Source organism: Oncorhynchus tshawytscha, linkage group LG10, assembly GCF_018296145.1.
Source record: "Oncorhynchus tshawytscha isolate Ot180627B linkage group LG10, Otsh_v2.0, whole genome shotgun sequence".
NCBI classification, from domain to species: domain Eukaryota; kingdom Metazoa; phylum Chordata; class Actinopteri; order Salmoniformes; family Salmonidae; genus Oncorhynchus; species Oncorhynchus tshawytscha.
The window spans coordinates 27,343,029-27,361,131 of record NC_056438.1 but is presented as its reverse complement, the minus strand read 5'-3'; the positions used below and the strand labels follow the sequence as shown (position 1 = coordinate 27,361,131).

The following is an 18,103-nucleotide window of genomic DNA, read 5'->3' as shown; positions in this document are numbered from 1 at the left end:
GTACTCCATCAAAGGCATACTGTAGGCCTGGCATGTCTTGTCTACTAGCTTCAATATGAATCCGATTAAATGTGATAGGGTGAAGGCCCCAGTGCAGCAGCAACAGCACATGATGGAGACGATGATGAGGAGGAGACCATCTCTCTGGATTCCAGAAGGCATGAGGTATCATGTTAAGACTGTGAAAGTACTATTTACTCTACAATGGTGAGGAGTCCTCATCAAAATCAAAAAATCTAATTTCTTTTACAGGACCCAGATGCTATACAGTGGGAAAACCAGCCTGGCAACATAGTGCGTATTAATAAAAGGACACCACATCCTTCCAAATTCCAGCTGCGCTAATTGTAATTGTGTTCACAGAGCTCACAAGCTATCAGAAAGTTGTATGGCAACCACCTCCGGCGCCAAATAGAACTGGCAGACAGACATTCAGTACAAGAAGAAAAAGATGGAAAATCTTGCACTGGAGTTTGAAATAAAAAAGAGGACAATTAGGAAACTGGACCTTGAAATAAAAAAACTTGAGAGGGAGGTGAGATATGCCTTCAATGTACACTGTATGCTAACTGTAACACAAATGTATTAATCATTATTTTTCTTTCCTCCCCCAGCTCCAAGAAGATGACACAGCTCAAAATAAAAATTAGGTATATTCTCGTAAAGTCAAGTGAGCCATGACATATGAGCTCTTATTGTGAGCACACAGGACGGTGGCATCTTTCTATGGTTTTTTTTATTTTCCCAGCAATCAGTACAACCAAGTCATCATTATAAGGCATCGCCCTCTTTTGCCCACCCCCCCAGCACCAGGTGTGGCCACTAGCCTATATGAAGGCCCAAAATTGTGTGTTCCTTTCTGCTCTGACAATGGCATGCCCATTCGTGCGAGATGTGGTGGATGAAGAAGCACTTGTGCTGAGGAGAGCCTTCAGGCGAGAAAGGGTCTTCAGGGACCGGTTGGACCCACTGGCCTTCCCTGATGACCATCTATATGAAAGATACAGGTTTTCTGCAGATGGCATCAGGTATCTATGCAGACTACTGGGTCCCAGGATTAAGCACCGCACTGCACGGAGCCATGCACTGAGTGTGGAGCAAATGGTTTGTGTGGCCTTGCGCTTTTTGCTAGTGGAGCCTTCCTGTACTCAGTGGGGGATGCAGAACAGCTGAACAAGGCCACAATTTGCCGCACAATAAGGAGTGTGTGTCTGGCTATCAAAGCATTAGCAGATGTCTTCATCTCCTTCCCTGGCCACAGAAGACTCTGTGACATCAAAGAGGAGTTCTATAGGATTGCAGGTAAGAGGATCTACAAATTACAGGACAACTGTTAACACATAGTAGGATACTCATTACTTTGTGTGACAGGTTTCCCCAATGTCATTGGTGCAGTGGACTGCACACACATAAGGATAAAAGCCCCCTCAGGTGCCCATGAGGCCGATTTTGTGAATAGGAAATCCTTTCACAGCATTAATGTTCAGGTGAACATAACTTTTGATATTGTCCATTGACGAACACTCTGCATTGCCAGTGATGTGCATTGATTGGTGTAATATTCCTCATCTTATGATTTCAGATGGTCTGCAATGCTGACTGTGTGATCAGCAATGTTGTGGCAAAATGGCCTGGCTCAGTCCATGACTCCAGAATCTTTCGGGCCTCTGAAATCTATCACAAGGTAAGCCACACAACCCCTATTTATAACCATCATGGCTGTGTCAAGAATATCACTGTGTTTGAGGTAGTAATGATGAGATTTTGTGTTGACAGGTGAATTCTCTGGTGTGTTGCTGGGAGACAGGGGGTATGGCTGCCAGCCTTTTCTCCTGACACCTTTCACAGACCCCCAGGAAGCACAGCAGGCCTACAACCATGCCCATGCCAGGACCAGGGCCAGAGTTGAAATGACCTTTGGCCTCCTGAAGGCACGCTTTCACTGCCTTCACAAATTAAGGGTCAGCCCTGTTAGGGCATGTGATATTACTGTGGCTTGTGCTGTCCTCCACAATGTGGCCTGCCTGAGGAAGGAGAGGGCCCCCAGAGTGCCACCAGCCATGGACTGGGACAATCCGGCAATCTTCCCTGATGACGACAGTGGTCGGCAGCTGAGGGACCAATATGTGTTGAATTATTTTAGTTAGTATGTGTGCTTTCAATTTTGGTTAAATATGTCCTGCGGTGGCAGAGGAATTTTTTTTTTGGGGTTCGTTTTTTGACGAATTTGGCCTCTTATGATGTTTGTGCGGTATACTGTGTGTAATACAAGGCTGCAGGGTGGCTACTGCATCCATTCATTTGTCTGTTCAGTTGATGTGTATGGATTTGTCCTGCATTTATTTTAGTGTGCAGACATGCAGGGTGTGTTATATACAGACCTTTGAATGTGTATGTATCATTTTGTATAATATGCTTGGATTCTGTGCTTTCCATCTTGTAGAGTCACTGTGACTTCAGTTTCAAAAGGAGCTGATGGTTTACCTGCTTTGTTTTGTCCTTATTCAATAAAGGAACATAATGTTACACATTGTTTTTATATTCATATGGAATGTGTATTTGTTTATATGACAGAGTACTAGGGCCACACTGAAGAAAAAGGATAAAGTCACGAGGCTGGTTCTTTCTGCAGAAAAGCTACATTGTTTTTACAGTTTTGATACTTATGACAATGTGATACTTAATATTCTGGCACATCAGCATGTCTTTGTTTATGAAACCATACTGAAGTACAATTTCACGAAATGCCCCACATCTGTCATTTTAACTGTCCTCCTTTAAAACAACTGGTTACAATATTATTACTTTTTTTCCCCTCTGTGGCCCTAATATTCTATCATTTTATATATAGCCTATGGGAAACTGTAAATTATCTAATGATAGCAACATCTAAAAATCATTTTTTATCCAAAATCATTGAAATTAATGATCACAAACGTTTAAATAATAACAGTGGGTCTAGTTATGTGATAACAATGTATAGTGAGCAGTGAAATAACTATTGGTTTCCATTTGTGGTGACTGACTGACATTAGGGATGAGATTAAATGGATCCTGGAATTTAGCCTGGTCTGGAGCAGGCTAGCTCCACAGAATAAATCTCCATGGTAATTTATACCATAACATATCCTCCTGCCCCCTATCCATCTTTAGTGCAACCGGATTACGGATCAATTGAGCCAGGATCACCAAGATATCCTGGCTTAATCCCTTATCCTAGTTTTGTGCAACAGGCCCCAGGATATGAATACACCTGTTATGTCAACAGGTCGTCACCATGTCAAGCAGCGGAGACAATGATGGGGAATGGAGATCATGATGCAGTTACTCATCTTACCACATGAGGGCAGCCAAGTGTAAGATTTGGCAGTGGATCTTATTGAGAAACAGAATATCACCATTTATTACTTGTCCTATAACAAAAATGCAATCTCAATTTAAAACTGGTCCCCCTTTCCTGAGCATTCTGTCATACATGCAGACAAAACACCACAACTGGGATGCTTTTTGAGAGCACCGTGATTCTGTTTGAAGTTACAAAGGAGAGCCAGATAAAAGTGGTCAATACTGACAAGTGTTTTATTAGTAACACAGACCTGGGGACTGAGCCAAAAAGATGCAGTCTTGACAAGACTGAAATTGTTCAAATGGCATTGAAAAGACAGGAGCAGACAATGGAACCAATACAGTCAGGGGAACAGGAAACAATCAAAAGGGCTGCTCATTCTGCTTCAAATACAAAACAACAAAGTAAAAATCCAGAAATTAAGTGCAAATCCCAAATTGAAATGATGTATCAGGCATAAGATTTTCAATAATGGAGATGTCTATGTCATACTATACATCATGGTAACTGAAAGATGAGAAATTGAAATATTTTTTTAACCATTATTTTCTTTCATAAGTTCTTCAGTCCAGCCTTACATCCTACAATGGGTTTTGGAGGAAAACGCTTGAGATAAATGATCATGTCTAACCAACAGTCATTTGATTACAAAAATAAAAAATAGACTGCTTTATACTTCATCCAGAGAGGTCTGTGTTGTGTAGCAAATCATCATTGCGTAAAATTACTTGTCATAACTCACTCATTGGTACCCCCGACATGAATTACCCTGGTTGATTGACAGGGCCTATATTCCCCCAATCAAAACTATCATCCTCCATCTAATCCTGTCGTCCGGTTCCTCTTGGCCATCTTAACAGAAGTAAGGTCCAGTACCAAGTTGAGAAAGAGAGAGTAAAATAACAGGCGTCGTTAGAGGTGCAGTCCAGACTAATGACATGTAAGAAAAAAAGGATGGAAACTTGTCTAGTTCATTGCCTTGCTGTCCCTATTATTTTTGTAACGTCAAAAGTTTAGCATGACGAACAAACGTGAGCATTCTCCCAATTCATGTACAAAAAGACTCAGCCCCATGCGTACTTACACAGAGTCAGTATTAGGAACTAAGGCAGAGAGACTCCATTTAGTTTTTTTCAAAAATCATACAAGAAAAAGAAAAAAGCTGGCTTCCCCCCAGTCATTTGCTGGCTCTCCAGATCTTGCTCCATTCATTCCTTGTTGGATGTTCTGCTTTAACCCTTCTCTCCTCGGTCCTTTTCTGAGAGGAGTGAAAGGTCCACTGCGTAATAACGGAGGAACGATGGGAGCAGGTAGGGGGAAGGGGTATAAAAAAAAAGAGCCAATCAGCGAGACCCTCCCCGCAGAATCAGCCAATCACCAGAGCCGGTGCTGGTGGAGGTTTCGACTGAGGACGGATCGGATGTCAGCGGTGAACCTAGCAGACAGTTGTAAGGGTTATGCATTTGTCATGCTACCAGGTAACTGGAAAAACACTGCTACAGTGCAGGATCATCATCCATCCATCTGAATACCTTAAATACTCACCTAAGTGCATCTAGCATAGGCAGCAGGTTAAGGAGTGCTGTGTCACTAGGGTCGCTGAACCAAGACTTGATAGGTATTGCATTGTCTGGAAGGCAAATACAGACATTCAAAACCAAAATAAGGATAGTAGGAGAGTTGTGAAACCTAATAATTGGTGTGTAAAACCAGGTGAGTACAAAATGATCTGCTGTTGAAAAATCAACAAAACATTACTTTTATTAATAGGGTACAGGTGGTTGCTCCTTGGTAGCTGCCAACTTACCTTGATTCTCACAAGTCTGTCACAAGGCTAATCACGGTTTCTATAGAAAACGGCAATGTTTGAATTGGTGTGTTGTTTGTTCGCTTAAAAACGTGCAAGAGCTGCTTGGCAACCTTCCACTCACACCCACCAAGCAGACAGCAACTGGTTTGACAACATCTTGACATTTAAAACAATCATTACAAGCTCACCTAGGCGGATATGACCTAGAATGATGTACAGTTGAAGTCGGAAGTTTACATACACTTAGGTTGGAGTCATTAAAACTTGTTTTTCAACCACTCCACAAATTTCTTGTTAACAAACTATAGTTTTGGCAAATCAGTTAGGACATCTACTTTGTGCATGACAAGTAATTTTTCCAACAATTGTTTTCAGACAGATTATTTCAAAGTATCACAATTCCAGTGGGTCAAAAATTTACATACACTAAGTTCACTGTGCCTTTAAACAGCTTGGAAAATTCCAGAAAAAAAGCTTGATCTGTACAAACAATAGTACGCAAGTATAAACACCATGGGACCACGTAGCCGTCATACCGCTCAGGAAAGAAACGTGTCCTGTCTCCTAGAGATCAACGTACTTTTGTGCAAAAAGTACAAATCAATCCCAGAACAACAGCAAAAGACCCTGTGAAGATGCTGGAGGAAACAGGTACAAAAGTATCTTTATCCAAAGTAAAATAAGTCCTATATCGACAATCTGAAAGGCCTCTCAGCAAGGAAGAAGCCACTGCTCCAAAACTGCCATAAAAACCCAGACTACGGTTTGCAACTGCACATGGGGACAAAGATCATACTTTTAGGAGAAATGTCCTCTGGTCTGATGAAACAAAAATATAACTGTTTGGCCATAATGACCATCATTACATTTGGAGGAAAAAGGAGGAGGCTTGCCAGGCCGAAGAACACCATCCCAACCGTGAAGAATGGGGGTGGCAGCATCATGTTGTGGGGGTGCTTTGCTGCAGGAGGGACTGGTGCACTTCACAAAATAGATGGCATCATGAGGATATATTGAAGCAACATCTCAAGACATCAGTCAGGAAGTTAAAGCTTGGTCGCAAATGGGTCTTCCAAATGGACAATGACCCCAAGCATACTTCCAAAGTTGTGGCAAAATGGCTTAAGGACAACAAAGTCAAGGTATTGGAGTGGCCATCACAAAGCCCTGACCTCAATCCTATAGAACATTTGTGGGCAGAACTGAAAAAGCGTGTGCGAGCAAGGAGGCCTACAAACCCGACTCAGTTACACCAGCTGTGTCAGGAGGAATGGGCCAAAATTCACCCAACTTATTGTGGGAAGCTTGTGGAAGACTGCCCAAAATGTTTGACCCAAGTTCAACAATTTAAAGGCAATGCTACCAAATACTAATTGAGTGTTTATAATCTGCTGACCCACTGGGAAATAAAATCACTCTACTATTATTCTGACATTTCACATTCTTAAAATAAAGTGGTGATCTTAACTGACCTAAGACAGGGATTTTTACGAGGATTAAATGTCAGGAATTGTGAAACTGAGTGTAAATGTTTTTGGCTAAGGTGTATGTAAACTTCCAACTTCAACTGTACATAAACATCTCATCACAAAGTATGCATACATTTGTGTTGTGTGAGTGTGTGCGTGCACGCATATGTGTATAACCTCACCTGGATGACTCCGGTAAGCTCCAGGCGAGTTGTCCAGGATGACGATACTAGACAGGTCTTTGTGTACAACAGACAGGTCTTTAATATAACTACCTAGATCCAACGTGCAATGCTGCAGACACAGGAAGAAGACATAGAAGATGTAAGCAGATCGTAAATAAATGAGAAAGGGGAAACGAGGTCACTGATAGAGTACAGTTTTCACAAAGATGTGGATAGACATAAATCAGTTGTGTTCAGATGATAGGGGAGAGTGATACCTGTCTGTAGTATCTGCGTTTCAGGATGTTCCTGTTGTTGTCCAGCTTGTCTGCCACTGCCGAGCCATAGATCTCCATACTGGCCGTGAATACTACCAGCTCATACCACTGGCTGACCTGGAGAGCGGGGTCACACACACAGCGAAGGATACATGTTAGGCTCACGCCATCATTTACAGTCAAAGAACTGGTCAAACAGAGCACAGCATTGTTGACAATGACGTACAAAATAGAACTCACAGTTCACAAGGACAACATTTTTACTTACCACTTCTAAAAAGAAGTCAACGTGCGGCCTTTTATGTACAAAGAATCTGACAGGGTGCTTGTCAATGACTACCTGCGAGAGAGAGAGAGAGAGAGAGAGAGAGAGAGAGAGGGGAAACAGATGCAACACGTATCTAGATGCATGACCTCCAATATGATACAGGAAAGATAAGTGTTTTCACTGCAGTCATTTTAGGTGTGGGCTGCCACAATATGGAACACGGGAAAAAATATTTCTGCCGAGGCGCACTTTAAAGATGCTAGAACAGTCCACATTTACTTTCTCTGCAAACAAAATGAGTAATGAATAGAATAAATCAGACAACCCCATAGTAGAACAGTTGATGTACTTACCTAGTTCTCAAATCAAATTTGATTTGTCACATACACATGGTTAGCAGATGTTAATGCGAGTGTAGCGAAATGCTTGTGCTTCTAGTTCCGACAATGCAGTAATAACCAACAAGTAATCTAGCTAACAATTCCAAAACTACTACCTTATAGACACAAGTGTAAGGGGATAAAGAATATGTACATAAAGATATATGAATGAGTGATGGTACAGAGCGGCATAGGCAAGATAGAGTAGATGGTATTGAGTGCAGTATATTACATATGAGATGAGTATGTAAACAAAGTGGCATAGTTAAAGTGGCTAGTGATACATGTATTACATAAAGATGCAGTAGATGATATAGAGTACAGTATATACGTATACATATGAGATGAATAATGTAGGGTATGTAAACATTATATTAAGTAGCATTGTTTAAAGTGGCTAGTGATATATTTTACATCAATTCCCATTATTAAAGTGGCTGGAGTTGAGTCAGTGTGTTGGCAGCAGCCACTCAATGTTAGTGGTGGCTGTTTAACAGTCTGATGGCCTTGAGATGGAAGCTGTTTTTCAGTCTCTCGGTCCCAGCTTTGATGCACCTGTACTGACCTCGCCTTCTGGATGATAGCGGGGTGAACAGGCAGTGGCTTGGGTGGTTGTTGTCCTTGATGATCTTTATGGCCTTCCTGTGACATCGGGTGGTGTAGGTGTCCTGGAGGGCAGGTAGTTTGCCCCCGGTGATGCGTTGTGCAGACCTCACTACCCTCTGGAGAGCCTTACGGTTGTTGGCGGAGCAGTTGCCGTACCAGTCGGTGATACAGCCCGACAGGATGCTCTCGATTGTGCATCTGTAGAAGTTTGTGAGTGCTTTTGGTGACAAGCCGAATTTCTTCAGCCTCCTGAGGTTGAAGAGGCGCTGCTGCGCCTTCTTCACAATACTGTCTGTGTGGGTGGACCAATTCAGTTTGTCTGTGATGTGTACGCCGAGGAACTTAAAACTTACTACCCTCTCCACTACTGTTCCATCGATGTGGATAGGGGGGGGTGTTCCCTCTGCTGTTTCCTGAAGTCCACAATCATCTCCTTAGTTTTGTTGACGTTGAATGTGAGGTTATTTTCCTGACACCACACTCCGAGGGCCCTCACCTCCTCCCTGTAGGCCGTTTCGTCGCTGTTGGTAATCAAGCCTACCACTGTTGTGTCGTCCGCAAACTTGATGATCAAATCAAATCAAATTTTATTTGTCACACATACACATGGTTAGCAGATGTTAATGCGAGTGTAGCGAAATGCTTGTGCTTCTAGTTCCGACAATGCAGTAATAACGAGCAAGTAATCTAACTAACAATTCCAAAAAAAAACTACTGTCTTATACACAGTGTAAGGGGATAAAGAATATGTACATAAGGATATATGAATGAGTGATGGTACAGAGCAGCATAGGCAAGATACAGTAGATGATATCGAGTACAGTATATACATATGAGATAAGTATGTAAACCAAGTGGCATAGTTAAAGTGGCTAGTGATACATGTATTACATAAGGATGCAGTCGATGATATAGAGTACAGTATCAACGTATGCATATGAGATGAACAATGTAGGGTAAGTAACATTATATAAGGTAGCATTGTTTAAAGTGGCTAGTGATATATTTACATAATTTCCCATCAATTCCCATGATTAAAGTGGCTGGAGTAGAGTCAGTGTCATTGACAGTGTGTTGGCAGTAGCCACTCAATGTTAGTGGTGGCTGTTTAACAGTCTGATGGCCTTGAGATAGAAGCTGTTTTTCAGTCTCTCGGTCCCAGCTTTGATGCACCTGTACTGACCTCGCCTTCTGGATGACAGCGGGGTGAACAGGCAGTGGCTCGGGTGGTTGATGTCCTTGATGATCTTTATGGCCTTCCTGTAGCATCGGGTGGTGTAGGTGTCCTGGAGGGCAGGTAGTTTGCCCCCGGTGATGCGTTGTGCAGACCTCACTACCCTCTGGAGAGCCTTACGGTTGAGGGCGGTGCAGTTGCCATACCAGGCGGTGATACAGCCCGCCAGGATGCTCTCGATTGTGCATCTGTAGAAGTTTGTGAGTGCTTTTGGTGACAAGCCGAATTTCTTCAGCCTCCTGAGGTTGAAGAGGCGCTGCTGCGCCTTCCTCACGATGCTGTCTGTGTGAGTGGACCAATTCAGTTTGTCTGTGATGTGTATGCCGAGGAACTTAAAACTTGCTACCCTCTCCACTACTGTTCCATCGATGTGGATGGGGGTGTTCCCTCTGCTGTTTCCTGAAGTCCACAATCATCTCCTTAGTTTTGTTGACGTTGAGTGTGAGGTTATTTTCCTGACACCACACTCCGAGGGCCCTCACCTCCTCCCTGTAGGCCGTCTCGTCGTTGTTGGTAATCAAGCCTACCACTGTTGTGTCGTCCGCAAACTTGATGATTGAGTTGGAGGCGTGCATGGCCACGCAGTCGTGGGTGAACAGGGAGTTCAGGAGAGGGCTCAGAACGCACCCTTGTGGGGACCCAGTGTTGAGGATCAGCGGGGAGGAGATGTTGAACAGGGAGTTCAGGAGAGGGCTGCCTGGGGACCCAGTGTTGAGGATCACCACCTGGGGGCGGCCCGTCAGGAAGTCCAGTACCCAGTTGCACAGGGCGGGGTCGAGACCCAGGGTCTTGAGCTTGATGACGAGCTTGGAGGGCACTATGGTGTTAAATGCCGAGCTGTAGTCGATGAACAGCATTCTCACATAGGTATTCCTCTTGTCCAGATGGGTTAGGGCAGTGTGCAGTGTGGTTGAGATTGCATCGTCTGTGGACCTATTTGGGCGGTAAGCAAATTGGAGTGGGTCTAGGGTGTCAGGTAGGGTGGAGGTGATATGGTCCTTGACTAGTCTCTCAAAGCACTTCATGATGACGGAAGTGAGTGCTATGGGGCGGTAGTCGTTTAGCTCAGTTACCTTAGCTTTCTTGGGAACAGGAACAATGGTGGCCCTCTTGAAGTATGTGGGAACAACAGACTGGGATAGGGATTGATTGAATATGTCCGTAAACACACCAGCCAGCTGGTCTGCGCATGCTCTGAGGGCGCGGCTGGGGATGCCGTCTGGGCCTGCAGCCTTGCGAGGGTTGAGACGTTTAAATGTTTTCCTCACGTCGGCTGCAATGAAGGAGAGTCCGCATGTTTTAGTTGCGGGCCGTGTCAGTGGCACTGTATTGTCCTCAAAGCGGGCAAAAAAGTTATTTAGTCTGCCTGGGAGCAAGACATCCTGGTCCCTGACGGGGCTGGTTTTCTTTTTGTAATCCGTGATTGACTGTAGACCCTGCCACATACCTCGTGTCTGAGCCGTTGAATTGAGATTCTACTTTGTCTCTGTACTGACGCTTAGCTTGTTTGATTGCCTTGCGGAGGGAATAGTTACACTGTTTGTATTCTGTCATGTTTCCGGTCACCTTGCCCTGATTAATAGCAGTGGTTCGCGCTTTCAGTTTCACGCGAATGCTGCAATCCACGGTTTCTGGTTTGGGAATGTTTTAATCGTTGTTGTTGTGGGTTCTCTGCAAGATAATATTCCTCTCGAAGCACATTCATGTTACAAGTGTCATAGGGAGTGAGGGAAACATGCATGCTGACAAGCAGTCAACGCACAACAATTCTCATAATAGCTGGGAAAACAGCTCTTGCAGAACATTTGACTTCACCCCAGTCTCAAAATGAAATTGTTTTGACAGTTTGGAAGTTAATGAAGTGAGCTTCTCCTTTCCTCCTGCTTCAACCACACAGTGCGACTCACAAAAGTGATTGCAGTCCTCGTTATTAAACTATCAACTATACTCAGCATATGTAAAGAAATGGCCATATACAGTGCATTCGGAAAGTATTCAGACCCCTTCCATTTTTCCACATTTTGTTGCATTACAATTCTTAAATTGATTAAATAAAAATGCTCAATCTACACACAATACCACATAATGACAAAAAAACAGAAATTTTAGCAAAACGATAAATAAAACAGAAATGTCTTATTTAAAAAAGTATTTAGACCCTTTGCTATGAGACTCAAAATTGAGCTCAGGTGCATCCTGCTTCCATTTATCATGCTAGACATGTTCCTACAAATTGAAGTCCACCTGTGGTAAATTCAATTGATTGGACATGATTTGGAAAGGCACACACTTGTCTATATAAGGTCCCACAGTTGACAGTGCATGTCAGAGCAAAAACCAAGCCATGAGGTCGAAGGAAATGTCCGTAGACCTCCAAGACAGGATTGTGTCGAGGCACAGATCTGGGGAAGGGTACCAAAAATGTGTTTGCAGCATTGAAGGTCCAAAAGAACACAGTGGCCTCCATCATTCTTAAATGTAAGAAGTTTGGAACCACCAAGACTCTTCCTAGAGAGCTAAACAAAGCAATCGGGGGAGAAGGGTCTTGGTCAGGGAGGTGGTCAGTCTGAGCTCCAGAGTTCCTCTGTGGAGATGGGAGAACCTTCCAGTAGGACTACCATCTCTGAAGCACTCCACCAATCAAGCCTTTATGTTAGAGTGACCAGACGGAAGACACTCCTCAGTAAAAAGGAACATGACAGCCTGCTTCTAGTTTGCCAAAAGGCATCGAAAGGACTCTCAGACCATGAGAAACAACATTCTCTGGTCTGATGAAACCAAGATTGAACTCTTTGGCCTGAATGACAAGCGTCACAAACCTGGCATAATCCCTACGGTAAAGCATGGTGGTGGCAGCATCATGCTGTGGGGATATTTTTTAGCAGCAAGGACAGAGACTCGTCAGAAAAAGTTGAGCAAAAACTGTTAGTGAACCGACGATTTGTAACATTTAAATCGCATTGCACATTGGGTGAATCTTTAAATCCCTAATGCGCAGCATGCTTGTCTCTGGAACAGAAGGTCACAGGTTCAAGTCCTGATATGACTACCCCCCAAATTCACTGTGTGCTTGTGTGTGCGTTTACCTTGAGGATGAAGTCTGGTGGTGTGCCGGGTCTCACTGTGGGTCTGAGGACCCCGTCGTGGTGAGAGTGGATCAGCGTCTCATCTAGATCCAGCACCAGAATCTTCCTCTTCACTGCATCTAAAGGACCAAACAAACACATATACCTGCTTATTACATGTTCAACACAACCCCCACCCCCCCTTGCGGTTAGGTAAAATATGGGACCGGACGCCTCTCTGCTTGGCACTCAGCAATAAGGAGATGGAAGGCCCTGCGACAGTCTAGTGTCCTGTTCACCAGGTTGTGTACTTGTACATCAAGTGCCTCACCTCACGTTACAGAAACAAGAGAAAGGGAATGAGAATATGGGCCACTCTGGCTCAGACAAGGCTTACTTGTTTAAGGCTGACTTAATACACACCTTGCTTTATATCTAACCTATAACACCATAAAGAACATGACAGATGGGTCAATAATACTGATGATTTTACCATCTTACACAAGTGACAAAAAAAGTTTCTTTGTGTCAATGCATTCACATGTTTTGCACTATGCTAGCTGTTTCTGGCGCCCACATGCTTCAATAAAAAGGTATCGGGTTAATGTGATAAGAGATAGCAAAGCAGGTCTGAGCTATAGAAAATCCCTTGGAAGAGACTGGGGTTGCGTTCACACTCTTCAGCCTTAGAGGAACTGAAATGAAAGCTGCAACATGTAACTTTCGGGGGACTTGACCAATTCACAGTTATAGATCTGTCCTCATTGAAAGCAAGTCTGAGAAGTGGTAGATATGTTCTCTATTTCTATGCTTCCTGTTCTTAAGTTTAGTTTTTGCATCTTTTACTTTCAGTTTTGTACACCAGCTTCAAACAAACATTTTTGATTATTGAAAATATATTTCAGTGTTTTAAATGGTACAACGATAATCTACAATTGCTTGTTTTGTTACAAATTGAAATTAGGCTAATTATTCAAATTTTCGCAACCAGGAAATGGTAAAGCGATTTCTGCTTAATGCTTTAATAATGGATTTACAGAACAGCAGATCCACATTTGTGTGAGTATGGTTCCCCTGTTGTCCTTTGAGACAAGCAATAAAACAGTAGTAGTCAGAACTCCTAGGTCCCAGTGAGCACCTGTGTTTCATGCACATACAGTATGTTGTCTCTGAAGATGTATACAATTATATGCCCACCACTTTGCTGTAGTAGTTGCTTTGTACAGATTGTATCTGTTGCTGTTTCATTGCATTTAGTTGTGTGTTTTGTGATCATGTTTTTTCCTGTTTGTCTTAATCAGAGTTATCAATTAAACAAAAAATAACTGAGAGTAACTGAAGTAACACAAAGCTCTTTCTTTGAAGGCATTACTGAACAAGGACTTTACTAAATAAAGACAACTGGACTCTGGCAACTGACGTGTAGATGCAAGTAGACCAGCTGAAACCAAAATGAAAGTTGAGGAAGCTATAGCAAAGGGCAGAGGCATTATGAGGTCATGTCAGTGTGTTTATTCATTCTATTTCTATAGTTTATACATAATGATCAACTGGGCAGGGTCCAGTTTTCTGGGATCGAGGAATGGCAGAGTGGGTCAGAAAGGATGACAGAGTGACAGCAGTACTCACTAAGTCTATTTCTGGAGATGGGGGAGAGTGGTAAAGTGTCATACCGCACCGTCTGGTACTGGATTACCTGAAACAGAATGAGAGAGATTAAACATACTTGTTCAACTCAGCCAAAGAGAGTCACTCACAGACACTAGTGTTTGTTACATTTGTGAGCATAAATTTGAAGGCAGAACAGTGGGCAAAGTTTAGTTACTCCTGTCTTGGAAATGGTACAGAAATACAATTTTATTGAGAAAAAAAAAATCTTGGTAAATTCATGACAAACCGATTTATTAAACCCCTCATTATTCCATTGTCTGCTCCCTACATGGGAAAGCCTAATTCGGGGAAAGTGTGGTTATGGAAAATGTAGGCCTATGTCTACGTATCCTTGGCAACATTATTCCCATGTCCACAAACAAAAGCGCAGGGTCAGACTAGACCTCCACGACTACTGCTATCCTTGGGAGCATTTCAAAAGTTTACAGTGCGTTCCTCTACTTCATTTAGGTCTCAGCACTAATTAGGTCTGTGCTTACACCTGTCAGGGCACATGACAGACCAGTTGGTAATGATCCCAGAGGAGAGGGAGCCATATCAGATTTAGACACACCGATTTTCCCCACTCCGTTCATTCATTGTTCCCTCCTTTTTCCCCCTAAACAGAGTAGACAGCTTTTTTGCCTCTCTGTTCTCCATAAGGGCTAGGAATAGGGGGCCAAGTGAAAAGGGAGACCTGCAGGCTGACTGTCTGCGGCTGCCAGGTTGTTTTGTCCGAAACCCTTAGATGACACCCACTGCCAGATCTTTGATACATGCCCTGTGGCGCTTGGCCCGGCCTAGGGATAGCCTGTTCATGAACAGCTGGTGGGGGAACCCACAGCCCCACATTCTGTACCCCCTAGGGCAGTGTTATTCAAAGATGTAGTCGCGGGGGAATTGCACTTTAACTTTTTGGGGGGGAACCAAAATTTAAGAGTACATGTTATTTTATGGGACAATAAACAAACATTGAGAATTATATATTGAATATATTTTTTGGGTGCGGGAAATACAATTTTATTGAGTAAATGAATGTATTGGTTCTCAGAGATGAAAATGTAATGAAAAGAAGATTTTGGATTTTTACATCAACGTTTACAGATTTTAACAGTGTCATTATATTTGGGGTAGCCAGAATGTCTGTGGGGGGGGGGGTATAACCCTCCCAGAAACCCTCTCCAGCCCTCCACTCCTCTGGAAGATGCATTTATGTCATAGTGTTGTCTGTCTTGAAGATTATGATGCAACTGGCTTATATGTCTAGCACACATCTGATTAAGGACTGGTAGCATATGCATGTGTTTATGCTCCATAATCCAATTGTAGTGATGACAGCTACCGTCCACTAGGTTTTCATTGTAACCCTAATTTAGCATACCAAATTCTAATAATTAGCTTATTTGTATCCCAATTAGCTTTTGCAGATGCATCAGTTTCTTTTCCTGGGGCCCACAAAGCATTACAAGTAACAAAACAATGATCGATAAGGACAGTCACAAATTTGAAATACAATGATAAACAATACAATAAAAATACTGTGCGTATTAGTGTCTGTATGTGCATGTGTTTGATAAACTTGTTGACAAGCTGAATCGGGTTAGTTACAACTGGGGTTGGAGCGAAAACTTACAGCAGGGTAGCTCTCTGGGAACATGGTCTGAGCACCCTGGTCTAAGCCTAGCCTATATAGCTACAGCATACCAGGGTCTCTATTGTATGAACAGGCAACCTGGTTTAGCTAGACACATAGGCATCATCACATTGGTAGCTGGGGGTGGGAAAACCTGTAATATACTCCAGAGAATTCCCAAACTGAGAATTCCAAGCCTAGGCAGTCTTTCTCCAGCATATTTTGGGCGCACAACATGACGGATTGTTCAGTTAGAAATAGGTTGCTACATTGTGAAACAAATGATTATTTTATTCATATACGGCATTTAGACTTGAAATGTTCCAAACACTGTCCACATCCCACTGACTAGGCCCTGAGCTATTATGTATCACTGTTAGGTAATACAATACATGCGGTAAACACTGGAGCTTGACTAAACTACAACATACTTAAATGTAATACCAGCACTCCCCTCTAGCTCTGTTGTTGTGAAACAAAGTCAGAAACAAAATCCTTTGATAATGTGGCATCAAGTTTACAGACAGAGTATATAATAAACAAACCATATGTCCCACCCAAACGGACTTGGTGCATTATTTGGTGGACAGGTGGAGCCTTTGACACCTCAAATGTCAAGTTTATATTTGGGGCATCAGCAAACGTGACCAGAGTCTTGTGGGTCCTGTCCATATATCAAGGGCATGCAGGACCTCAGTCGGACAAGAGCCTTCCTTTGTCCTCCTAACACTCACATCACACTACAGTAGAGGGCTACAAAAGTAACCCAGAAACATGTGAGAGCAGTGGCATTTGATTGTCAGAATGAAATGTCAGAATGAAAAGGATTTTTTAATGAGTCCATTACAAAAGTTGTCTGTTTATTTCAACGGAATCCTACAGCCCCACCGGAAGCACATTACCTGTCAAGACTTTCCACCAAGTGCCATTCTTATCTATGGCTCTGATAAGGGCCATGTGGCCATAGGGAAGTGGAAGCATGTTTGTAAACTGTGAGATGATTGTTTCTGACTGGAGGTTAGTTTTGTTTTAGGTTTGTGACAGGGCCATGACAGCAGTAACCAATGCATTTGAATGTCATGTCTATCCCACACACACGACTTACCCCAGACAATGTAAACAAATGTGCAAACAAACAAGAGCAGTTGGTTTGGCTATTTTTCAAAAAACACTCACCGTGCGTAGGTGCTTCCTGAGAATGTACAAGATGAATCCCCACATTCTGGACGTTACACCTAGGAAAGTGCGGATGCCAAGTAGACACTGACGGGTCTTCAGCATGTCGGCGACCACACAAGGACCCACACAGGAACAGGAGGTCGAAGGTGCTACAAGTTAACCCGCTCAGCTAAATTTACCAATGTGGTTCAGGCTAGGGTCCAAATTGTCGAATTGGAATCCGTCCCTACAACCTCAACAACCTCTCAAAAACGAACCAAACGCGTCCAAATTAACAAGAGTAGATCGAGCAAACGTGTGAGTGCCTCTGCACGCTTGCTGCACAACTCTCATAGATTGGAATGCATTGACATTGTGTAGCAGAATATGTTTACTATATAAACACGAGTTAAAACAAAAGTAGACTCTTGCACGACGTTTGCTATCCAATAGCAATTTGGCCAGTGAGTGGGCTACCGACTAGCTAGCTAGAGTCAGACTATACCACGCAGCTCGTCTCGCCGACAAGCTAAGCTAGCAGCTAGCTCGGTAGGGTGACCACCTTGAACCCTGGAGAACATTAACTAAAAACTTTCGTCCTTCGAAATTGGAAAACAGTAAACAATACTCTTATTTTATCTGTGGTATTTGACGAAAAATAATGTCTGAAAACTAACAAAAGTCAAACAGTCACCATGAAAACTGCTTGCAGTTCACAGCAAATCCGGAATCGAACTGCGAGCCGCCATCGCCGTCACTTCCGCGGGGAGAAGTCTTCTCAACCTGATTCGAACCTGACGGTTGCGTGCAGCACGTCCCCGTGGAAAACAGACAAATTAAAAGTAAACGAGTAGATGGACAGAATTTTCAAACTTGTGTATTCTCTTTGGTAGGTGTGTGGGTTTTCCCAATTTCTAAAGCAAATACATTTGTTGTATTACCCCGAACAAACATTGAAGTGATGAAATATGATGCAGAAGTCAAATCAAGCTGTTTTTTGTTGTTGTTGTTTTTTTCACCTTTATTTAACCAGGTAGGCAAG

General features: G+C 43.0%; 1 protein-coding gene across 3 annotated transcripts; it reads right to left on the bottom strand.

The window, feature by feature from the left end:
* Window positions 1-3,561: 3,561 nt before the first annotated feature.
* Window positions 3,562-17,878, bottom strand: LOC112260041 (CTD nuclear envelope phosphatase 1A). 3 transcript variants are annotated; one of them, XM_024434821.2, is made up of 8 exons: window positions 17,080-17,874; window positions 14,250-14,316; window positions 12,642-12,760; window positions 7,336-7,407; window positions 7,068-7,184; window positions 6,808-6,919; window positions 4,892-4,976; window positions 3,562-4,781 (listed from the first exon to the last, which is right to left on the bottom strand). In XM_024434821.2, exons 1-8 carry the CDS (start codon window positions 17,182-17,184, stop codon window positions 4,721-4,723), a joined length of 738 nt encoding a protein of 245 aa, XP_024290589.1. In that variant the 5' UTR covers window positions 17,185-17,874; the 3' UTR covers window positions 3,562-4,720. The 3 variants fall into 3 exon arrangements, 2 of the variants coding, with proteins under 2 accessions (XP_024290589.1, XP_024290590.1); XR_002954977.2 differs by having other exon boundaries at window positions 4,717-4,781; window positions 4,892-5,193; window positions 17,080-17,878; XM_024434822.2 differs by lacking the exon at window positions 3,562-4,781 and adding an exon at window positions 5,154-5,193 and having other exon boundaries at window positions 17,080-17,877.
* Between the last annotated feature and the right edge of the window lie 225 nt (window positions 17,879-18,103).